Consider the following 25679-nt stretch of genomic DNA (forward strand, 5'->3'; position numbering starts at 1 on the left):
TTCCAATGATGATATCTCAAATGCCATCTTACAACCCATTCAATGGACACCATTTTTTAATGAGGGCTTGCTGCTAGGTTTTCACTGGACACCTGCCTTTTGTTAAGATGGTGTTTACTTTTGTGGCTACAGCACGTGATCTCACTACTCAAGTGTAACAGTGGCTGCATGTGTGCTTTAATCTTTTTGTGCATTTGTTGGCAAGTAACAAGGTGAAAAGTAGAACTGGGAGTGCTTTTGATCATTATGAGTGCATCATTGAATACATGTCAGCTAATTAAACATGCACATGCGAAGTACAAAAACTTATGTTTATGCTTTTTATGACTTTACGCTTTTATGCTTTTTAATGAAAATTAATGCACAGCTAGCCAGGAATTTCTGTTGGACAACACTACACTCACTTGTGATGTGGTTGCAGGTTCCCAGACCGGAGTTTCAAAATGAGAATGGTAGGCACTGAGATCTGTGAGTCCGCTTTCAAATAATGTGATTTACGTAATAGAAGTATCATTTATTAATAAGTTAAATTGCAATAAATTAACATTTACATCCTAGTTTGCCCATTTTCTAAAATATACATCAGTTTTACTATATTACCACAATATAAAACTAGGGGGTGTTTTATTACCTAACCAAAAATAACGATTAAAAAGTATTTAAATTGATTATCTTGTGAAGAAGAAACAGAAGATGTGCATGAATATTTTATTCCTTCTTAGATTCCATGGCACGATTGCATAGAATGATGCAGAAACCAATTTTAATGTGCTCTGTTAATAACATTGTTCACAAGCCTTCCTGTCTTGCCACCAAGTCAGACTCTTAAGTGGACAGTTAATGCTCAAAGGAGTTGGCTTGGGGCTCTTGGTGGCTGAGATCCTCGTCACCTGGATTAAATTCTGCCATTACTTTCAGGACTTGATTACAAGTCAAAAGATTCCATGGGAAATTATATGGATTAAGAAAAAGGCTATTCACTCGATTTGACTGGTATACAGGGGAATTCTCATAATGTTTCCACAAGAGCAGATTCTGCATCTGAAGAGATTCTACCCAGTATTTTATACATAAATATATCCGTAAATTAAAAGACCTCGGTACACATACATTCTAAATGTTACTTTTTGAAACAGTCTTCAACATAATATCGGGTGGCAGGATCTTGGGCCACAGCTTACTTGAGAATGGTAATCAGCATTGGACTGCCACTCTATGCCCACTTATCTGTGCTAAAGTTTTTAAGTGCCCGTCTTGCCCAACCTTCTTGTTTCAGGCCAGATGTGATTCAGGCAGCACAGAGCATTCCTGGGTCCAAAAGAGGCAGAGTGAAGGAGGACATGCCCCTGCTATACAGTACTAGCTACCCTAAAGCAGCTGAGTTTAAATGCCCCATTGAAAGTGGATGACATTAAGCGGGTGGGTGTATCCTGGGGCTGGTCTGGGTATTTAAAACAGTTACTCTGAAGATAGAATACTTTTATTTGTTCTAACTCTGAGTATATTACTGTAACACTGGCACAACCATCCACTTGAAATCAGTTTGTCAATGGTTTCCAGCAAAGGGTAACTTTCCAGGGGATGTTAGCACTTCTGGACAATTCCATATAAACCCTAACCTGGGAACTTCGAGCAATTCCCAAGCATCTTTGGGGTAACTTCCAAATCCAATGCCAGGGAGCCAGAAGATTATGGGCCATTATTTCAACAGGTCAAACATTTTGTAGTTATATAAACCAATTCAAATTACAAAATGTTTATTGGTATTTTAGAATCAAAATTTCTAATTGTTAAAACAAAATAATTATCCATTTAATCATAATTTGATCGAATTTACCCAGAAAATTGTGAGCTTTAATACCTTTTAAAAGCTCTTCTTTTGAGCCACAGCCTGTCTCAATTGCTTGGGCTTCAACTGGATATTTCCTTCAACCATTCAACCACAACATGTGCACTCTGTAGAATTTCTCAGCATGCGATTTGAGTAACAGCATGAGATGAAAGCTAGAAGACCCTTTCATCCTATGACAATGGCAGTTTCTTTGCTTTTTCCAAAAGGTTTCATCCAGAAATTCAATTTTCAAAGCTTTATTTAAGATTGTTTGCAATTAATTGATCAACAAATGTTGTTCTCTGTTAAGAACTGCTCAGGCAGACAACACTACTGATCAGAAGAACTGTATTTCTCCAATGGTTAAAAAAGAAAACAAAGATTGTTTTCCAAGGGAGAGTGCCTCACTTCACCACTCAGCTCTTTCTTTCATGAGAATTCAGTCAAAAAAGTCTAGCTTCCGAACCAGAGACTAAAGGATTCTTTCCCCTCAGTTAATGATGAACAAACATTATCATAGGAAACTTTTGCTGTTGGACATCTTTGCTTGGTAAAACTACACAAGTCAGCAATCTTACCTAAAGTGCAGTATAGGGCAGATTTTCCATTCCTATCCTCCTGGTGCCAAGCCAGGATGACACATTAGGAAAGTGTCAACTGAAGCCGATAGTCTTAACCATTTAACTTTCAGAAACACTAATCTGGTAACAATCGGACAAGATTGGATGTAGGGAGGTGGCAATTAAATTTAGGATGCAGAAATTGACCTGTCAGCAGTGGGATTGAATTAAAATAGCTTAAAAAGGACGATGGACATTTTGGGTACATTCTCTGATCCTGTGGATCATAAAGGGGGGGGGGGGGGGGGGTGGCCTTGGCTCTGCTGATTAAGGATAGCATCAGGGTGGTAGCAAGGGATGATATAGGAACCAAAGAGCAGAAAGTGGAATCGTTGTGGGTGGAGATTAGGAACAGCAAAGGGAGGAAGACGCTGGTGGGTGTCGTCTATAGGCCCCCAAATAATGATCTGGAGGTGGGGCGGGCTGTTAACGTGCAAATAAGTGCAGCGTGCAGGAACGGAACGGCAATAATTATGGGGGATTTCAATCTACACATTGATTGGTCGACCCATGTTGGACGCGGTGGGCTCGAGGAGGAGTTCTTGGAATGCTGCCGGGATAGTTTCCTTGAACAGTGTGTGTTGGAGCCGACGAGGGAGCGAGCTATCTTGGATCTGGTGTTATGTAATGAGGCGGGTAGAATTAGGGACCTTGTGGTGAAGGATCCTCTTGGGGAGAGTGATCATTGTATGGAGGAGTTTCTGGTGCAGATGGAAGAGGAGAAAGTGGGTTCCCGGACACGCGTCCTTTGTTTGAACAGAGAGGAGTACGGTAGGATGACAGAAGAATTGGCAAATGTTGAATGGGGGAGCGCGTTGGAAGGTAGGTCTGCTGAGGAGCAGTGGAGGATCTTTAAGGAGATCTTTCTTGGTGCTCAGCAGAAATTTATTCCGATGGTTAAAAAGGACCGTAGGAAGACAGGTAATAAGCCGTGGATAACGAAGGAGCTGAAGGAAAGTGTTAAATTAAAAGCGGAGGCGTTTAGAGTAGCTAAGAGTAGTGGGCGAGATTTAAATGTCAACAAAGATTGACAAAGAAGTTGATAAAGAAGGGTAGGAGAAACTATGAAGCTGGGCTAGCGCTTAATATAAAAAAGGATAGCAAGAGTTTTTATAAATATATAAAAAGGAAGAGGCTGGCTAGGGTGAACGTTGGACCCTTAGAGGATGAGAGGGGGAACTTAGTGGTAGGGGATGGGGAAATGGCTGAGGTCTTGAATAACTTTTTTGTTTCGGTCTTCACGGAGGAGGACGCGAATAATTTGCCGGGTGTTAGCGATGGAAAGGTGGTAAGACTGGAGGGTCTCAATGACATTATTGTTACTAGAGAGGTGGTGCTCGACAGACTGGAGGGGCTGATTGTGGACAAGTCCCCAGGACCGGATGGAATGCATCCGAGGGTTCTGAAAGAAATGGCGGAGGTGATAGTGGATGCCTTGGTGGTTATTTTCCAAACGTCGCTGGATTCTGGGGAAGTGCCGGAAGATTGGAAAACGGCTAACGTTATGCTGTTGTTTAAGAAGGGTGGCAGGCAAAAGGCAGGGAATTATAGGCCGGTTAGTTTAACGTCTGTTGTAGGTAAAATGTTAGAATCCGTCATCAAGGAGGAAATAGCGACGCATCTTGAGGGGAATTGCTTGATAGAGCAGACGCAGCACGGTTTCGTTAAGGGGAAGTCGTGTCTGACAAATTTATTGGAGTTCTATGAGGATGTGTCTAGGGCTGTGGATAGAGGAGAGCCGGTGGATGTGGTCTTTCTTGATTTTCAGAAGGCGTTTGACAAGGTACCTCACAAGAGGTTATTGCCGAAGGTAAGGGGGCATGGAGTTGGGGGTAGGGTGTTAGCGTGGATAGAGGATTGGTTGTCAAATAGGAGGCAGAGAGTGGGGGTTAATGGGTGCTATTCAGATTGACGGTTGGTGACTAGTGGAGTGCCCCAGGGGTCGGTGCTGGGGCCTCAGCTATTTACCATTTATATAGATGATCTGGAGGAGGGAACCGAGTGTATGGTGTCGAAATTTGCTGATGACACCAAGATTGGTGGAACGGCAAATTGCGCGGAGGGTGTGGAGAGTCTGCAGAAGGATCTAGATAGGCTGGGCGAATGGGACCAGGAACTGGCAAATGGAATTTAATGTTGGCAAGTGCGAGGTGGTCCACTTTGGTAGGAATAATGGTAGGAAGGACTATTACTTGCTTGGCGAAAAACTGCAGCAGGCGATGGTGCAGAGGGGCCTGGGGGTCCTTGTGCATGAGTCGCAAAAACCCAGCCTGCAGGTGCAGCAGGTGGTCAGGAAGGCGAATGGGATGCTGGCCTTCATAGGGAGGGGGATTGAATATAAAAGTAGGGAGGTCTTGCTGCAGCTGTATAGGGCATTGGTGAGGCCGCAGTTGGAGTACTGTGTGCAGTTTTGGTCGCCGCACTTACGCAAGGATATTTTGGCTTTGGAGGGAGTGCAGAGGAGGTTTACTAGGCTGATACCGGAGTTGAGGGGGTTGAGCTATGAGGAGAGGCTGAATAAACTAGGCTTGTACTCGTTAGAGTTTAGAAGAATGAGGGGAGATCTCATTGAGACACATAAGACGATGAATGGGATGGATAGGATAGAGGTGGAGAGACTCTTCCCGCTCAGAAAGGACAGTAGGACTAGGGGGCACAGCCTCAAGATAAAGGGGGGGCGGTTTAGAACGGAGTTGAGGAAGAACTTCTTCACTCAAAGGGTGGTGAATCTCTGGAATTCTCTGCCCGTTGAAGTGGTGGAGGCTGCCTCGCTAAATATTTTTAAGACGTGGGTTGATGGGTTTTTGATACGTGAGGGGATTAAGGGTTATGGGGAGAGGGCGGGAATGTGGAACTGAGCCATGACAGATCAGCCATGATCTTATTGAATGGCGGGGCAGGCTCGAAAGGCTAGATGGCCTACTCCTGCTCCTATTTCTTATGTTCTTATATAGGACAGCTAAGGCCAAGTTCTCCTCAGAACCCAATTTCTATATGCTAAAATTACCGTAACATGCCAATCCCACATGCAGCAAGACCGAGACAATATCAGGTTTGGGCTGATAAGTGCACAATCTCAGGCTAAAGGGGCGATCCTTTAAAACAGAAATGAGGAGGAATTTCTTCAGCCAGAGAGTGGTGAATCTGTGGAACTCTTTGCCGCAGAAGGCTGTGGAGACCAGGTCATTGAGTGTCTTTAAGACAGAGATAAATGGGTTCTTGTCTAATAAGGGGATCAAAGGCTATGGGGAAAAGGCAGAAGAATGGGGATGAGAAAAATATCAGCCATGATTGAATGGCGCAGCAGACTCGATGGACTAAGTGACCTAATTCTGCTTCTCATTCTTATGGCCCATGTAGTAAACAAAATGACTTGCAATGATGATCTCCAACAAGAGAACATCTAGCCAACTCCCCAGGACATTCAGCAGCATTACCATTGCTGAATGCCCCACCAACATACAGGATTTACCACTGACTAGAAACTGGACCAGCTGCAGCTAGAGGAACAGGGCTAGGTATTCTGTGGCGAGTAACCTGCCACCTGACTCTCCAAAGTCTGTACACCAACGATGGCTGGTAACCCTGACCTCACCTACTACATTTGGCCATTCCCTCCCCCATTGGCACACTGTGGCTGCAACGTGTACCGTTTCTTGTTGTGCTGCAGCAACTCACCAAGGCTCCTTCAACAGCACCTTTCAAATATGTGGCAGCTAATGCCTAGAAGAACAAAGCTATCAGGTGCACGGGAAACCAACATCTGCAAGTTCCTCTCCAAATTGACTTGGAAAGATATCACCGTACCTTCATTGTCACTGGTTCAATATCCTGGAACTCCCTACCTAATGCACTGTAGTGTATTCACATCACATGGACTGTATCGGTTCAAGGAGGTGGTTTCTCATCTCCAGGACAATTAGGAATGGACAATAAATAAATACATTGGCACAATATTAGCCTTAATATCTTAAGTATCACTTGCTATCAATGCCCACATCCGATGACCAAATAAAGTGTCTGCTATCTTGCCATCTCTATGTTTAAACTCCCCTCAGTGCTGCTGGGCCCTGGGAATGCCTTTCAATGATTGTCAACTTTATAGTGCATTTTCAATGCTTCCTGATGTTGGAACCATTGTCAAATTATCAGTGACATGATGACAATTCTCCTCAATGTTTCTCAATCCTCTCTCTGTGCTTCTAAGCTACACTTAACTATATTGATAAATCAGAGACACTGTTCTAAAAGAAGAAAAACATCCACTTACCATGGGCATTGTTGTGAGATATCTGCTATCATATTTCATTTTATTTAGTTGATTCAACATGGCTAATTGAACTGATGGCTAGGCTAGACCAGTAGCTTTGTCAGCCCAGTAACAGCAGCTATTTAGTACAACTGGCACATGTAGCTGTACAGCTACCAATTGTTTCAATTAAGGGCACTATCCATGGCGTTTTGCAAATGACTAAGGTACATTGCCTTAGTGCATACCAGTTTTACACAACCCTAATTATGTGTCAAATGTTAATACAGAATTCTACTTGGAACTGGCAATGAAAATAAGGTGATGAAATTTTCAAATGACTGGTTTACAACACTTGGGTTCCATGCAGGCATTTAACTACCAAGTGCAAAGTACAGCTGCCAGAACCTCATATTTAAATTTTATACATTATGCAAACCAAAAGATGTTCCATCTACGAGCATTTAATTGAGTCCAAATCATTATTTCTATATCTAACAAAAAAAAACTGGACATGACTGCCAGCTCTACATATTCATTGAATTATGTTAGGAATGGGAAAGCACATTGTAAAAAACAGTCGTTTGTAGCAAAAAAAAACATGAGGTCATAGAGTCAGAGGTTTATAGGTCTGACTACAACAATGGATAACTTTAGTACAACTATAACTTAGCAATATATATTTATTTTAAATTGTACATCATAGCCTAAATTAAAAAAGTTAAATTATAAAAGGGAAGTGCTTCATGGACAGGATTTAAAATGGAAAATGGAAGGCATTTTGCAACAAATTGATTTTTAAAATCCAATAACATTGGTTGCTGCTGCTTTTAACAGCATTGTCCAGATTTTTGCTCCTGGGCTGGGTTCGTAGAATCAGGAGAATTCCCAGCACCGTGAAAACGACCTTTAAAAATGGCTTCTTGGACTTCAGATTAAAATTCACAGTGCCACTTCAAAGAATCTGTAAGAGTTTGTAGCTGTCGATCAAAAATCGTAGGCACCCTACTGTGATAATGCATGGTTGTAAAAAGTCATGCAGCACGAATCCAGTAATGAAGTCCTCGGGCTTATGTCAACAGGTAGAGAATGAAATAGCAAGTTTTTTTTAAAACACCTCTGCATTTTTATTATACATTTAAAAAGCTGGAGCTTTAAATGCCCCCACAGCACCCTGACAGGTGCTTCTGCGATATGCCTGACAGTTCTGGAAGGTTCCTCAGACAGGAATTGATTATTTAAATGGCCAGCTGTCTCGAAATGCCCTCCACAAAAAAAAACGTTTGTAGCAGGACTTCCAATTTTCGAGCATTTCTGCCACAGTGGAGAGCTTCTCCGACGTGGTGAAAATCTGAAGCCTGTCTTATGCCAAATGCAAACTGCAGAACACAAAACTTACTTTAAGAAGCTTCCAGTAATTTGAATTTGGGCTACATTTTCATGCCTTCAAAAGATACCAAAATAACTGGCCAAGCAGGCAGGGAATGAAATCACTCACCATTTCTGAATTTGAACCATTATGTAGTTTCATTGCTTTCTCCTGTACATTTCCAATAGCTGCATCGGCGCAAAGTGCCATTGAGATAAGTGCTATTCCTAGAGAACAGGAGTTTCCAAACAAACCGTAAGCATAAGGAAATCACAAACATCCATTTTGGTCATACATGATGTGTTGCTATGATTTCAGTTAATAAAACTTCTGGAAAGGCCTAAAAGAAGCTTTGTATTTCAACTGCACATACTTTCACTGACAATGATGCAAGCAAGCATTAACATCGCACTTTTGCCAGAAAACTCTTCAGCTAAGATATGCAAGTCCCAAGACGGCCAATATTTTCTTCACTGCTACATTATGAAAAAATTGTACAATATTAATTCAATTTAGAACTTTAAATATTTTATATTTAATATCTGGTCAGTTCAACAGCGTCAACAATCGAAGCAATGCTGGCACCAATGGTGATGGGTAGATGCGGACAGAGGGAGTACAGGGCAACAAACAGGTTTTCAAAAACATCTTAAATTAATATGCATGGTGTGATATTGAGTCAAGCGCTTTGTATAGACAGAAAATTCTTAGCACTGGCTTTCATATAGTGTTTGTAAAGTCAAAAAACAGCTCAAGCGAGTTCTAAGGGGAAAAAAAATGACAAAAATGGAAGTTAAGCCAAAAGGTGGAGAAACTCTTAGGTAAGTGACTACAGAGCTGGTGAGAGAAGTGGGTTTAAAGAGGGTCTTAAAAAAAAGTGGAAGGTGGAGGTGTCAGGGAAGAGGTCTGGTGGGATGAGGGCTTCAGGTTGTGTTTGCTGTTGTCACAACCAGCAATAGTGGAGCAAAGAGATGCACAAGATAATAGGAAGAGTGAAGGTGGAGAGGCAGATTTCAAGGCAGAAGGGTTGGCGGTGGATTTTGTGAGCAACCGTTTGATATTGACAATTTTAAATGGGAGAGGTAACCACATTTACAATAGTAAAACATTTGTAGAGCTGCACTGAAACTAAATTGTAAATTTCTCATCTTACAAAGTCACAATACCATTATGGCTTTAAATAGTCAACTTGTTTCTCAAACAAAATGTTTGAAAAATGCATTTTTTAAAATCTAAGATCTGAAAACAAAAAATGCTGGAAATGCTCAGCAGGACAGAGAGCACTTGCGCAGAGAGGAACAGAGTTGCATTTTAGGTCGATGACTATTTGCTGGTCCATTGTGATGAAAGATCATCATCCTGGAATGAGAATTTGGTTTCTTCTCTGCCTGAGCTGCTGAGCATTTCCTGCAATTTCTGATCATGTCAACTATTTACGAATATCACAATAAAGAGGAAAGCAAATCCCTTTCACACAAAATGAATGAAACATTCTGAAGGGAATCAGGAAGACAGGCAGTGACTGAACTGTTGGCAGAGTCCAAGTAGACAGCGAGTGTTTGGAACGAGATGTGCTGAAGAAAGATTGACAAGATTAGCCACCAGCAGCCATACTGGATGGGAAAATCCATGAGTTGTTGGGATAGGTGAGAACTGCTGCTCTTGAGAAGGCAGCAACAGATCGATAGGTTCTTCAGAGAATGCCTCAAGAGATACAGAAGCCACTCGTTAGTGACCCTTTGCCACAAAGTGACTGCAGTGACATTAGTTTACTCCTGCTTCTACTGTTTCAACTGACTTTGTCTAGCAGGCCAGTTTTATTTCATAACATCACGCACCACTGTACTCAGAAGGCAGAATTTTGCTTCTCAAGGCAAAACTGTCCGTTGCAAATCGGATTTACTCAGGATTATGCAGCTGGCAAGACATTTTCCTGCTCTGAAGAAACTGCTGGTCAGTGAAAATGCAGGTGCTCCTGTTTTATTTTGTGTGTCAGTGATACCAAAATAGTAGCAAATATACGCTAGAGAAGTAAATTTGGTCTCTGAAGTGGCTGTCAGCCACTCTCATCAACCCTCAGGCAGTTGACCTCATGTGTATTCACAACCTGAAACTTAATACACAGTATATCAGAACAGTTTATACAAATAATGTTCAAATTCCAAGAAACTATCAGGGAGATTTAAAGTCAGTATTGAATGGATTTTGCTTTCCCTTAAAAAAAAATGCACTTATGCACTTTTGAAACATTCAAATGTTTTGGAAGCAAGTTAACTATTCAAAGCCCTGATTGCATTCTGACTTTGTTTGTAAGATGTAAAACTTGTGAGCATATCTGTTCTCTTAGGTGATACTTTACTTGCTAGTTTCAGTGCAACTCTACAAATGTTGACACAGTAATTTAAAAAGGTACGCTGCAAAAGGTCATTGTAATTTAAGGACATAATAAGAATTGGATGGTTAAAAAGGAATGCAAGATATTCTGCAAATCTTAAAGTTCCAAAGATACCAGTTTAAGCACAAATGTAATAAATCAGACCCCTTAAGTGCACAATTTCCCAGCTGCTAACTATTAAGTTGTTACACAACCACCCGAAAGAGAAACCAGATATTCTGAATTAACATAAAAAGAGCCAACATGCAAGTACTCCACGGATGTTTTTAGTTGACAGAAATTACATGCCTCACCTGTCAGATTGAAATTAGGCGTCACTTTGCTATCAGCCAAAGTGAACCAAATCAGACCAAAGCTCATACAAAATGCAGCGGACACATCTATAATATTGTAGCGTTTCCCTGTTATAGGAAGCAAACAGATTAACAAATATTATAGATGTACAATGATAGTTTTACTTCCCTGAAAGCTTTCCAATTAAAAAACCTACCAGGTCTGGGGTGGGGCTAAGGGAAACACAGATAGAAGGTACTTGAGCTTGTTTTAAAAACAAATTATTCTGCTCAGTACTGATCTAAATGACAATGTAGCACCAAATATTTTCATCACTGATCATTGTATCTACTTTTACTCGCAGAACTTGAAAAGCATGTAGGTAAAATTGACATCAAGGTAATATGGAATCATGAAAATGATCGCTGGAAGAATTGATACAGTGTGTGTGGGGCAAGTTTATCAACATTTAATTCTCTTACCAATAGTACCAATGTGTCTCGTTATTTGTTGGACTTTACTGGTACATGTAACAGATTGGCCTGAAGATGCAGTTCAGCTGCCTGGACTCGTCAGGAGTGTTTTATAAAATAACCCCCAGTGGGTCTCCCACATCACTGTAGTCTGCTGTGCTCGCCACAACTTGGCGTTGCAGAGGAGACCACCTGGGTCTGGAGGAGCACCACATCTCCTCGAATGACGAGGATGTTGAGGAGGCTGTTGAGGGCAACCACGCTGAAGAAGTGGAGGCAGTTGTAGACCAGGCAGTGCTCAGGGTCTGACTGGGATGAGCAGGACTAGGATTGACCAGCATGGAGGCCAACATCTAACCTGTTGTTATGTGATGCCAGCAGTATGCTCCCATGCTGTTGCCAGGCACTGAAGCCATTGGCCAGACTCTACAGGAGTATGATGATAACAACTTGCATTGATGACGGAGTGATGCTCCTCTCATCCTCAGCAATATGCCTAACTCCTGCCTGACAGAGAGCTTAACATGTTCTGCCATTTCATAAAAATGCAGGAGGCCATTCAACCCATTGAGTCTGTACCAACCCTCCCTGACAGAGTACCTTACCCAAGCCCTTCCCCCACTATATCCTTGTAATTCCACACATTTATCATGGCCAATCCATCTAATCTACACATCGTGGGACCATAAGGAACAATTTTACTAAGGCCAATCTGCCTAACCTGCACATCTTTGAACTGTGGGAGGAAACACAGCACCCAGAGGAAACCCACGCAAACAAGAGGAGAGTGTGCAAACTCCAAAGACAGTCACCTAAGATTGGAATTGAACCCAGGTCCTTGGTGCTGTGAGGCACAGTGCTAACCACTGTGCCACCTATGGTTTGAGCAGGCTTATCAAGATCTCAGGGTGCACAGTGTCAACTGCTACTGGGCCCACCCATGTTAGTAATCTAGTGTTCACATCCATCTTACAGCTGAGGTGGACAGCCTGTGATCACTACCCAACACTGTTAGATACAAGATGGGTGTGCTTTGATGGAATGGGGCAAGAGGTTCACCATTCCATGGATGGAGGTTGGAGGATGGGTTCTTGGGGAGGTGGTTAGGAGAATGGGGGACCCCAGCAGCAGCAGCTCTTTACTGTGTCAGTGTGAGAGGGACATAACATTACCATTCTCACACTTCACAGGGACAAGGTGCCGAAGTTCTCTCTCCACAGATGCAGTCAGAATGCTGAGATTTTCCAGTATTTCTTGTTTTTGTTTCTGTATTCTATATTAATCCCCATTAAACATTTAATATAGTAACCTAATACACTCAAAGGCAATACACTGCAACCTCTTAATTGCTATTATCCCTATCATTGAAAAATGAAAATTTTTGCAAACAATTATGATTCCAAAAAAAGTGTGTTTTATACATTATGTACAGCAACATTACTCTCAGCATAGGACACAAGTCATATACAATGCTGATTAAGACACTTCCAAGAAGAGAGTTGGAAAATAAATCTCATGTGAGGTTTTGTTTTCCAAAATCTGTCAATTAACATTGTACCACATTGTAGAAACTGCAATTTTGTAGAATTTACAACTCTAGTGTGTACCTTGGATGAAGACTCCTCCTATCATAACAGGAATCAGCTTGCAGCATTTAAAGATTACTTGAGTTGGATAATTCAGATAACCCAGAGAGGTATTTGACAATCCCATAGTGCCCACTGTAAGAAATGCTATCAGCATATATGTTTTCCAGGGGATTCTGCAAAACAAAACATAAAGGAAGGGTTGTAAGCCAAATTCAGTGAATTCTCATTCGTAATAATTGTTGGTAGACAATGGCGAGATCATGGTTTACAATTTTTAAAAATGCTGTTTAAGAAATGCACAACATTGTAGCTTCATTTATATTCAGGTCCAAAAATGCTGAAGTAACATGTTCAAACATATAAACCCCACTTACTTTCTAAAATGTTACATTTTACTATGCAATGGTCATTTTAAATAATTCTTTATTAGACCGTTTCCAATAGGCTCATCTGTTCCCTGTGGTTTCCTACAACAGTGACCACACTTCAAAGATATTTCATTGGCTGGAAATGCTGTGAAACATCCTGAGGCACTTAGGCATTATAAGCACAAGTAATTCTACCTTTTCTTTTAATTGGCCAACTGCAGAGAATTAGTGACTTGCATAAAGCAAAGGGTTCAGTTTGATTCCAAATGTTTGTTCCAATTATCATTATACGTGAATTCATTTTAAGTATGGTTCTCTTCTTAAAATAGCCCCTCAGGATCGAAGATGACTTGCTTACACGCTGGTTTGACGGGTTCCAAGATGGTTGATTAAGTTGAATGTACAATTTGCAGATTCGGCCACTTGTTTGGAGGGTTGGGAGATGAGCTGTTTAGAGATTTGTGCTCTCTCTCCGACACCTCAAACTTGGTCACTGCATGCTCCCAATGAAGTCGCTCACGTGCTCGAAGCTTTCCTGAAAGGAATTTTTACATTTTGTTGTTTGCAAGCCAGGGATTCTCCCACAAGCTGGCAGGGATGTTTGACCTCTTCAGTGCGCTTTGAGAACATCCCTGTTGTCCTCCTGGGAGTGTCCTTCTATGATTACATTTTGAGTACAGCAGTTGCTATGGGAATCTGGAATTAGGCACATGGATGATAAAACCAGCACCACTGGGCAGGACGAGAGATTAGTGCCTTAATGCAATTAAACCCAAAAGATCATACAGATTGATAGCAATATTCAGGATAGTTATAGTTTGAAGTTAACACAGTTGCATCGTGCTGAATTTTTAAACATGTACAGAACATAAATTATATAAAATAGAAAAAGGTGCAATGTTGGAAACTTCAGTCAATTGGAAATAAATATGCCATTGAATACAGCCAGTCTACCAATTCCACAGAACTTCTTTAAAAAAATTTAAATTAGATCATAATCTGGGCAGCAATTACAAACAAGTCAAGTTTGAAAAATTTTCTTTAACACTCATGCTCTTCTGATGGATCTGTGAATAACTGAGCTACAGGGACTAGGAATATCAGTGCAATTGTCCCAAAATTGATCAAACCAGTGCAAAAGATAAAGAAATTTCAAGTGCAAATTACTTCAATTGCAAATCAAGTTTCAATAACCTAGAAATAGTCTAAAAAAACATTGTGCTGGAATCTGGTTCTGTCATTAAGCTGGCTACATTGCCAGATCAAATTAATTAATATTGCACATTTATACCAACTGCTTATAGGTCTTCAAGGAGGTTTTAATAATTTAGCTTTTTTAAAAAATGTGCAAGGGAAGATGATGGTGTAGTGGTATTAATGCTAATGTTCTGGGGACACATGTTTGAATTCTGCTATGGCAGAAGGCGGAATTTGAATTCAGTAAAAAAATATCTGGAATTAAGAATCTATTGATGACCATAAAACCATCATTGATTGTCAGAAAAAACCCATCTGGTTCACTAATGTCTTTTAGGAGAGGAAATCTGCCGTCCTTAGCTAATCTGGCCTACATGTGACTCCACAGCCACTGCAACGTGGTTGATTCTCAACTGCCCTCGGGCAACTCGGGATGGGCAATAAATGCTGGCCAACCAGCAACATCCATGTCCCACGAATAAATAAAATGGGCAGTTTGCAAACTTTTAATATTTTCTATATTTACTGAGGAAACTGAAGACTGTAGACTAGTGTAACGAACAAATGGTTCTGCATGGCATTTTTAAAAAAAAAATCACTAGTTAAAGTCAGGTTGCCCACTGGACTAGACAACATTTAAAAATAATATTTTTGTCATTAAACCCATTTTCAGCAGTATCAATAAAACTGCACAAGATTACACTCTGAAATATGTTAAGGAATGCATCTTAATGCTTTATTTAAAAAAAATGTTTTAAAGGCTGCCTGGTGCTGCTGGTTCATTGAAGATTTCACAATTCAGCTATATGCGAATATGAGGACAGAGATTTGCACCCATTTACTAACTGCACCCAGAGGACAAGCATTTGGCCCATAGGCTTGATCCCTAGGCCAGAAAGATCTGAGCTTTGCTTCCCACACTGTACAACACAAGCTGGAGAAGTAGGAATAAACCATACAGTCACGTGGCATGTGCCATCATCCAAGATCATGACTGATCTTCAACGTCAACTCTACCGCCTGATCCCCATATCTCCCAATTCTCTTCATCCAAAACTCAATCGATCTCAGCTTTGAATATAATCAGTGACCAAACATCCACAGGCCCACCAGGTAGACTAGAGAATTCAAATCTTTCACAACTCTCCAAAAGAAGTGCTGCCTCACCTAACTCTGAAACAGCTGAGCTCTTCATCTGAGACTATTCCACCTAGTTAAATTCTCTGCAGTCAGAGGAAACAATGTCTTATGGTTTACCTTGTCGAGCGTTTACAACCTTACATGTTTCAACGAGATTACCTCCCATTCTAAATTTGAGAGGTCCATTTTACTCAGTCTGCCCTCCAAGTATAACTCTCATTCCAGTAATCAATTCAGTGAACCTCTGATACACCCCAAGGAAACTCTCTCCTTCCTTCATTACGGAGACCAAAGCTTTACCCAGTATTCTAGATCTCACTAAGGCAGCGTGCCTTAGTCTTGTACTTTAACTTCATTACAAAACTGATTGCTCTAACTGCATATTAACTGTGCCTCAGGTACAAGGACATAAGGATCCCTCAGAACTGCAATGGTTAATAGCTTATCACCATGTAAAAAATATTGTTTTTCTATTCTTCCTACTAAAGCAGATAACCTCATACTTATCCACATTATACTCCATCTGCTAATTTTTCCCAATATCTAACTTGTATAGAATCCTTTAGAGTTTGTATCCTCCCAGCTTACTTTTATACTTGGCCTTGCATTTTCAGCACTCTTGGATACATTATATTCAGTTTATTCTTCTAAGTTAAATTGTTGTTAATAATTGAGGCTCCAGCATTTGATCCTTGTGGCACTCACCAGTAAGTCTGCCAACATAAAAACAATCCCATTCTCTGTCCATTAACCAAATTACTATCCATGCTAACATTTCATTTTTGACTCTGCAATCTCTTACTGTATGTAACAGCCTTGCATTCGACACCTTATTAAATGCTTCAACTAGGCTGTTGATTTGGCACTACAATAGCCATCATTACTTTGGGTTAGCTTTATATCCATTACCCAGTGACTCAATGCTGCTGCCCATCATGAAGGACAGGATTGGACTGTGTTCCTCACGGTTAAGTAGCTTGCTGATACTGACGTTGCAATCAACATTCATGCATTTATGGTCACTTGATCACAAGACAACAATTGCTTGTAAAATGGCTCCCAGCAATGCCTTAAAAAAAAAATTGGTTCATGACTGTAAGGAAAAAACCCCACTTATCTTTCTAATCTGGCATAAGTTTCTGCCTACAAATATTTATATTACTTCAAAAGATAAAGAATATGATACCAATTTATGTTATTTAATTATTCAGTTTGGAAGAGTAAAGATCAGCATGTTAAACCTACTGAATATGGGTACTACAAATGATTGATTTTTATTGTTATGCCAAAATTGTAGCAGCAGGAGATTATCATCAGCTGCAAATGCAATGAGCAGTGCCGGTTTTGTTTAATCCACTAAAAGTAATTTTAACAATGCCTTGGATGCACACTGTATTTGGAACACCTTCAGAGAAAGTTTGGATGACTGTAAACAATGAACAAATAACAAAGATTAAGTTATGTAGCAAATAACTGTCCAAATGAAAAGAGGCCTTTGCAGCACTAGCAATCCTTGCATTCACAGCAGATCAAACCAACTACTTAGGCCTGTTTAAAAATGAATGAGCCAAACAAATCCTCAAAATTGTGCTGGAGGTAATTTTAAGCGTTTCTCTTTGCCCATTTTTATGTTGCATATGGGTAAATACAAAATCTTCCAAAAGCCAGAGCATTAGGCAGCCAAGCTCATAGAATGCAATTTAAATTGGCTGCACAGTACAAATAGCTTCTTATATAGGCAGTAACCAATAACACCATTTCCTTATTTGCTGGAGCTTTCTGTTATGATTGGCAGGAAACAAACTGAAGATAACAAATATAAAACCACCTCAGCACTTCCTTCTGTACTGTTACAAATATTATCTTTCTGGAGAAATTGCAAAAGTACAAGATTAATGGATCTCCTCTCATTAAAACTGGGTAACTCTTCCCAGCTGTTACAGCAACAGTGGCTTCCATGCCGAATTACAACTGATTCTACTGCAAAGCAGGACAGCTTCTTGAAAAAAAAAAGGGCCAAAAAAAATTTGTCACTGCAGCATGACACTAGCTGCCTTGAAACATTTTCTAGGCCACAAAAAATCTGGAACTATTATAAATCTGATCTATTCAGGACACTGTCAAATCTAACTGTGCAGTATCCCTTGCCATTACCTTTTCCTTCACAGAAATGTGCCAACACAGAAGGCGGCCATTCAGCCCATAGTGTCTGCACTGGCTCTCTGAATGAGCGGTTTACCGAGTGCTATTCCCCACCTTTTCCCATAATCCTGCACCTCCTTCCTTTTCAGATAGTGATCTAATTTCTTTTGGAATGCCTTGATTGAACTTGCCTTCACCACACTCTCAGGCAGTGTATTCCACATCTCAATCACTCGCTGTACGAAAATGTCATTTTTGCATCTTTTGTCAATTACTCTAAATCAATACCTCTTGTTATCCATCCTTTAGGCCACTTGGCTCCTCAAGCTACTCCATAATTCAACAAGATCATGGCTGATCAGATTTGGACCTCAACTCCACATTTTCATCTACCCTGGCCTATCCCCTTGAGTGTTGCACATTTTGTTTGTAGGATCACAGGAATATGTGGTAGTAGGCTATTAAGCCCACTGAGCCTGCCCTGCCATTCAATATGATCATGGCTGACCATCCGCCTCAATGCCTTTTTCTCTACACTACGCCCACATCCTTTCACATCACTGACAGATTTCTAAATGCTAATCTCCACTTTAAACATACTCAATTACTGAGCTCCCAGAATTCTCTGGGATAGAGAGTTCCAAAGATTCATAAACCTGAGTAAAAATCTCCTCGTCCTGGTTCTAAGTGGCTTCCCCCTCATTTTGAAATGGTGTCTCCAGGTTCTAGACTCCTTATCCAAAGGAAACATCCTACCTGCATCTACCCTATAGTTGCAATAAGATCATCTTTCATTCTGCAAAACTTATTTCAAATTATCAACTGGTTAAAGCACAGAAGCAACTAGCTTGCCCCAATGCACTGCCTTCTTCCCATACCCAGCAATCTTCCTCTCTCTCTTCAGTTAATTATCTTCGGAAAGCCACAGTTGAATCTCCCCCCACCCCATTTTCACATTCCAAATACTAACCACTCTCTGTGCAAAACAAGATATCCCCACATCGCCTTTAGTTCTTTCATCATTCATCCTTAACATCCATATACTTTTGCTCTCTACCACTAGGAACAAATTTCTCTATCCAGTCTGCCCAGATCCCATCCGGTTTTGATCACTTCAATGGAACCTTCTCTCAACCATCGCTTCTATAGAAAATAGCTTCAGCTTCTTCAATCTATCCACATAACGGAAGCCTGGACCTATTCTCATGAATCTTTTTTTGCACCCTCGCTAACAATTTCATATCCAGGTGCCCAGAATTGAACATATTACTCTAGCTGAGATCAATGTTTTAAGATTCACCATAACTTTTGTTCTCTATTCCTGTTTACAAAGCCTAGGATATCGTATGCTTGCTAAACCTGCTCTGCCACCTTCAGTGTACACCTGCAGCATACATATACCCCCCAGGTCTCTCCATTTCCTCTTTAGAAGCACACAGTTTAGAATGGAATCCTTTACTTTGCTTGCCCTTGAACTTCTTTCCAAAGTGTTTCACTTAATTACTGTTTAATGTTATGTTTTAGAATAAATTGATCATTACATGTATTGAGATACAGTGAAAAGTATTATTTCTTGTGAGCTATACAGACAAAACATACCATTCATTCATAGAGTACACAGATAAAAAGGAAAAGAGAAGATGCAGAATATAGAGTTGCAGTGAGGAAAAAGATTGGCTTAATATGTGATAGGACTATTCAAAAGTCTGATGACAGCAGGGAAGAAGCTGTTCTCGAGTCTGTTGGTACATGCTTTCAGACTTCTGTATCTTTTTCCCAAAGGAAGAAGGTGGACTGGAGTATGTCCAGGGTGTGTTGATTATGCTGGTTGCTTTCCTGAGGCAGCAGGAAGTGTAGATGGAGTCAATAGATGGAAGGCTGGTTTGCATGATGGACAGTGCTACATTAACAACAGTTCATAGTTTCTTGTGGTCAGAGCAGAAGCCATACCAAGCTGTGATACATCAGAAAGGATGCTTTCGATAGTGCATCTGTAAAAATTGGTGACAATCATAGCGAACATGCCGAATTTCCTTAGCCTCGAGAAAGTAGAAGCATTATTGGGCTTTCTTACATTTAATGTCAGTATGGAGTGACTAGGACAGATCGTTGGTCATCTGAACACCTAGAAGATTGAAGCCCTCATCCATCTCCACTTCATCACCTCTGATGTAGACAGGGGCATGTCCTCCACTACGTTTCCTGAAGTCGATGACTAACTCCTTCATTTTACTGACACTGAGGGACAGTTAGCACAATTTCACTAGGTTCATTAGCTCTTTCCTGTATTCCGTTTGGTCACTGTTTGAAATCTGACCCACTACAGTGGTGTCATCCGCAAACTCTGACCACGCAGCCATAAGGAGTATCGTAATGGGTTGAGGATACAGCTTTGCTGGACACTGGCGTTGAGGTTAACCTTGCAGGAGGTGTCATTACCTATCGTTCCTGAATGCAGTCTGTGGGTTAGGAAGTCTGGTCGCAAAAGGAGCTGCTGAGTGTTAGGCCAAGAAGTTTGCAGATGAGTTTCGTTGAGATAATGGTGTTAAAAGGTTGAACTGTAATCAATGAAAAGGAGTGTGACGCAAGTGTCCTTGTTATCCAGGTGTGCCAGGGTTGACTGTAGGGTCAGGGAGATGGCATCTGCTGTGGTCCAGGCAATCTAAGAGACCAGAGTTGATCTGTGCCACAACTAACCTTTTGAAGCACTTCATGATGATGGATGTCAGAGCCACCAGGTGATAGTCATTAAGGCATGCTGCCTGGCTTTTCTTTTGGTACAGGCTGATGACCATCTTCTTGAAGCACACGGCAGCCTCAGATCAGTAAGGAGAGGGTAAAGATGTCAGCAAATACCCCCATCATATGGTCCGCACAGGATCTGAGTGCTTATCTGGGTACCCCATTCAGACCAGTTGCTTTACATGGGTTAACTTTTAAGAGGGCGAATCTGACGTCTGCGATGGTGACCTCGGGTACCAGTTCGACCAAGGCTGTCGGGGCAGGTGACGTCCTCACGCTAACCTCTTCCTCAAAACGAGCATTGCATGCGTTGAGCTCATTGGGAAAGGCTGCATAGTTGCCAGCAATTCTATTCGTCTTCATCTTGTAGCCTGTAATATAGTGTTGACCTTGACATAATCGGTGGGTGTTTGTGAAGCTATCCTGGCACTCTAGCTTGTCTGGTATTATCTCTTGACATCTATGATGGTTCTCCATAGGCCATATCTGGATTGCGTGTTTAGGTCAGGGTCACCAGGCTTGAAACTAAATGTGGTACTTGACTGGCAATGGAAGCAGATTCAGCACCAATTTTTCAAAGGCATCAGTTGGATAGCACCAGCATATATACATAAGCTAAACATTCTTCTTCAATGCTATATGATATTGTGATACACAACTAATTTCTGTTCTTCTCTGCAGTTTTAAAAGAACTATTATTGCACAGTAAAACCAACATTGGATATGCAATTCTGGGGAGCCCAAATGTAGACACAACCCATGGTTGGCAAGAATCCCTCGACATTCATGACTACCAAGTAATTCAAAGCATCATTGCTAATACTTGGTCATTTCATCTGTTTACAGAGTTTAAATGATAGCTGACTGAAAACAATTGGAAGCGGTGTGTAAACATTCACACAGAAAAGTGACCTAACAAGTAGCCTTTTAATTGAGTATTTCCAAACATTTTTGTTTTTATTTCCCTTTCAAGATCTCAGCAACTCTGGTTCATAGCTTCTTTGGTCTTTACCTCACAGCTGCTTACTAAAATTCCAACCAGGGGTTATCATTAAAAAAACTACACAATTACCTCCTCCTCTTGTCTTGCGTGAGTTGCAGCTCGATCAGCCCGAAAGTGGAATAAAACGCAAACTGCAACAGAGTGAGGTACAAGCCGTATGGCTTAAAACCTTCCACAGAGAAAATTAGCTCCTGTAAGAAAAAAATGTTAATTTAGAAATGCAAATGTGCAAATTATTGCACAGTATGTGTCCTGCGATTATTTTTTGTTTTGCATATGGATAACGTGGAATTAAACACATACTGCAACAACTAAAGTTAACATTGAAATGAATAAGGCTGCCAATAATTGCAGTTTTTTTTTGTATTTATAAAATAACAAATTTAATTAAATAACTTGGCCTCCTGTACAAAACCATGTTAACTTAAAAATGTAACAACTCAACAAATGACCGCACAGTACTTTTTTTGTATCAGAATTAAACTAAATGGAACTCCTGTAAAAAAAAGTGTTAACTTTTTTTTTTAAAAACGTCATCCTTAAATTTACAAAGCCAAAGCTGAGAATGGACTGGGCAAACTCAAATCCATTCTTGTTCCAAAAGCCAAATTCAAATTCCAACTGAAACCATTCATGGTCCCCACAAGAGAGACAAACACAATCTAAGCTGACAAGATAGGACATTGCACCCCAACTTAGGCATGATCTGACACTTGAGCTTAGTCAAAAGGCCAAGCAGGTAAGTAAAAACTGGTGTTAATTTAGAAATGCAACACCTCTTCAAATGATTGCACAAAGTGTGCTGATTTTTGGGGAGGGGAATAAAATTGAGCACCTGTAAAAAAAATGTAAACTTAAAAATGCAACACTTCTGCCAATAATTGCAGTGTTGTTTTTTTGCATTTATAAATTGGGGAATGTAGTTAAATTGAGCTGCTATAAAAGACAATGCTAACTTAAAATGTAACAATTCTGCAAATGATTGCCCAGTGTGCTGATTTTTTTGTATGAAACTGAACTCCTGTAAAAACCGATGTTAACTTAGAAATGCAACCGCTCTGCCAATAGTTGTCGGGTTGATTTCTCTACATTTACAAAAATGGGAAATTTAATTAAATAAATTGAGCTCCTGTAAAAACCAATGTTAATTTAGAAATGCAACAACTCTGCAAATAATTGTACACAATTTTTGCAAACAACGATATTGACTTGGAAATGCAACAATTTAGCACATGATTACACAGAATGTGCTCTGATCGTTTCTGGTTTTGCATTTTGTGTAAGGGCGTATTAAATTTTTTTTTAAACAAAACTGCATCTGTCTGTAATGTTTAAAAGCTACTGATTTATGATGACCTGCAGGTATCCATAGATGAGATAGAAGGTGAAGACCCCGGTCACACAGATGAGGAACTGCATGGTCCGGGAGAAGTCGGTCAGGTTGAAGCCAATCACCCGCAGTTCATCCGCCGGCTTGATGTGCGGGGACATGGAGTCGGGCTTGTCGGGCACGCTGATGGAGATGTACTTCCTGGGCCCGGAGCCGCTCATGGCCTCGTCCAGCCACTGCCGCCAGCAGGACCGGCCGCCCTCAGCAGGCTGCTCGCTGTGATAAATTGTATAAAAACAGATCGATGAAACACCGGGATAGAGAGCCGCGAATGTGACCCGCCACCCGGAGACACAATCACCGCTTGATCAGCGCCATTCTGCACCCGTCCCTAGTCACTACTGCTGCAGCCAGTGTCCGTGGATCGGCTCTGCCCAGGTTAGGCCGCAAGTCCCCTCCTCCTCCCCCAACAACAACAACAACAACCTGCCAACTGTCACTGCCCGTGCGCAGGCGCGTGCCTCGGCCCTACCAACCGTCCCAGGGGAAGGCGGGGCCTATTACACTATCCGGCGCAGCACACACGCCTGCGTATTCCTTCGATCCTGCTTCTTTTCAGCTCGCCCCGCCTTCTTTCCTCCTCCCCTTCCCATCCAGAACTACCGTCGCCCTGGAAACATATGCCCCTTGCCAATCAGGGGAGGAGGAGGAGCACCTGCCCTAGCGCGTACCCCCTTAATCTGGGCGTGATGGGGGAGGGGCCAGTGTCAGCCACTGCGCGTGCGCGTGTGCCCCGTCGACATGAGAGCAGGGAGGAAGGGGCAACATCGGTTGTTGCGCGTGCATAGACTTGGCTCTGATGAAATATAATGGGAGGAGCCAGGGCCGTCTTCCGGCGGCGGGGGAGAGGAGGAGGAGGAGGAGGCGATGGGGCCAATCACTGCGCTTGCGCAGGTCAATCAGCTTGTCAATCTTGGGGGAAGGGAGGAGGCGCTGGCAGCCGTTGCGTGTGCGCAGGTTGGTCCACGCCAATCTGGGAACGGTGTGGCAAGGGAGAGCCCCCGAGCTTGCGCCCTGTCAATCTGAGTCGGGGGAGGAGGAGCTGAGTGGAGGTGCTGCGCGTGCGCAGTTTGGCCCTGTCAATCTAGGAGCCGGGGTAGAGGGAAGGTGTGGCCTGAAACCTGACACAGTTAAAAAGTCTGACAACACCAGGTTTTAGTCCAACCGATTTATTTGATAATAGACTCACAAGCTTTCGGGGTTAGCCCCTTCGTCAGGTGAATGGATATATGCTCTGTCTGTCTGAGGCCAGAACTCGCCATTCACCTGAGGAAGGGGCTAACCCCGAAAGCTTGTGAGTCTATTATCAAATAAATCGGTTGGACTAAAACCTGGTGTTGTCAGACTTTTTACTGTGTTTACGCCAGTCCAACGCCGGCATACCCACATCCTGAAACCTGACACCCGACTGAATGCGCACAGGCGTCACCGGGAAACCAGTTCAACTGTCGTTCCACCTCACCTTCTCATCAATGCCCACCATCATCCATTTTCAGCCGTTTTGTATTAAATCTGTATACTGACCATTGGATTTAGGAGACGAAGGGCTCTGGAGGCGGCCTGCTGTGCTACCGCGGACATGTTTCCCCCTTCCCCCACCCCCCAGTGCCACTGGACGCTGCCCTTTCCCGAGCTTTGCTCCCTGATACTGGGACCATCCACCTCTCCAGACGTCCAGCATTTAAGGGGGAAGAAAACTAAATCCGTTGGTAAAGGAGCAGGTAGTTGGCAAGGCCACCGATGAAACGTTTTGAGGACACAGTCACTGAATTTGGTTTGCAAAACACAAGTAGCAATGCCCCGAGCCCTCCAACCTGATCTATAAATCCACTCTGATGAAACAGTGCCTCCTGTCATACTTTCTGAACTGACCATAAACCATGCATTAGAGATGCATGGCTGTAGCCGAAACGTGCATGGATTTTGCACAATTCCTAACTATAAGTCAGTTATTTATTCTAACAGCTACATTATCATCTTACCCTGGAGTCTCAGTGCCGGTCATCTCCTGGTATGTAAATTTTGAGTTGCTTTCTGAACTGTTGCTGACTTCCCGGATCAGATTATCTTGTCAACTTCCTGAACTGTAATCGCCCCAGGTGGGTGAGTCCAGCCTGTTGATTTTACTCAGCATCATTTGAATAAAGGCTTCAAATGATCAGAGTGCGAAGGTGAGAAAACCTGCTAGTCATGTAAAGCAACTTGTCATACTTTGCGTTGCTCTTCAGAAACAAAATAGTTTCAATTAAAACCAAATTAATTAGCTGATTACAAATCATAGAAATGATAGAATTCCTTCAGTACAGAAAGAGGCCATTCGGCCCATCGAGTCTGCTCCGACCACAATCCCACCCAGGCTGGCATATTTTAATTATTCAAAGAAGGGGGTCAGATAATCATGCAAATTAAGTCCAGGATTATAAACTGTGTTCGAAGTTATTCATTTACCTAAATTCCAGGAACACCAGCCACCCTGTATGTGGCAGAGCTGATAGAATGCTACCATTGTGGATGCTTGCTGTCCCCTTTTGCTTCAAATAAACTTTAATCTCGTTCAAATCAAAGCTGTGGGTGTGTCTCCAAGCAGTACATCAATGGGAGATATGTAAACTTAATAGAATGTTGCAACACTGGCCCAACTGATCTGTGCAGGCACTTATGAATCATACAAACCCCATCCCACCCCCAACCAATGCCTCAGACATCATAAATCTTCCAGTCCTTTTGTCATGCATTGCTTGAGCTTCTTAAAGCTTTTAAAGTTCATTAGTGTCACAAGTAGGCTTACATTAACATTGCAATGAAGTTACTGTGAAAATCCCTTAGTAGTCATACTCTGACTGCGCCTGTTCGGACACATTGAGGGAGAATTAAGCATGGCCAATGGACTTAACCAGT

At 41.7% G+C, this 25679-nt stretch overlaps 1 protein-coding gene across 2 annotated transcripts in view; it reads right to left on the reverse strand.

Moving 5' to 3' along the window:
- Positions 1-24874, reverse strand: part of slc35b3 (solute carrier family 35 member B3) — a 41484-nt gene extending 16610 nt beyond the window's left edge. Inside the window, exons 1-6 of one of the 2 annotated variants that reach the window (XM_080193877.1) lie at positions 24764-24868; positions 22748-22997; positions 21461-21582; positions 12818-12972; positions 10758-10865; positions 8199-8296 (exon numbers count right to left, since the gene is read on the reverse strand). In XM_080193877.1, coding sequence (XP_080050003.1) covers positions 8199-8296; positions 10758-10865; positions 12818-12972; positions 21461-21582; positions 22748-22997; positions 24764-24786 — 756 coding nt within the window. In that variant the 5' untranslated portion in view covers positions 24787-24868. Of the gene's footprint in view, positions 1-8198; positions 8297-10757; positions 10866-12817; positions 12973-21460; positions 21583-22747; positions 22998-24763 lie in introns of both variants that reach the window. The other variant, XM_080193878.1, reaches the window with a different exon arrangement.
- Between the last annotated feature and the right edge of the window lie 805 nt (positions 24875-25679).

Source organism: Carcharhinus amblyrhynchos, chromosome 8 (genome assembly GCF_965287045.1).
Source record: "Carcharhinus amblyrhynchos chromosome 8, sCarAmb.v2.hapA, whole genome shotgun sequence".
Taxonomy (NCBI): Eukaryota; Metazoa; Chordata; class Chondrichthyes; order Carcharhiniformes; family Carcharhinidae; genus Carcharhinus; species Carcharhinus amblyrhynchos.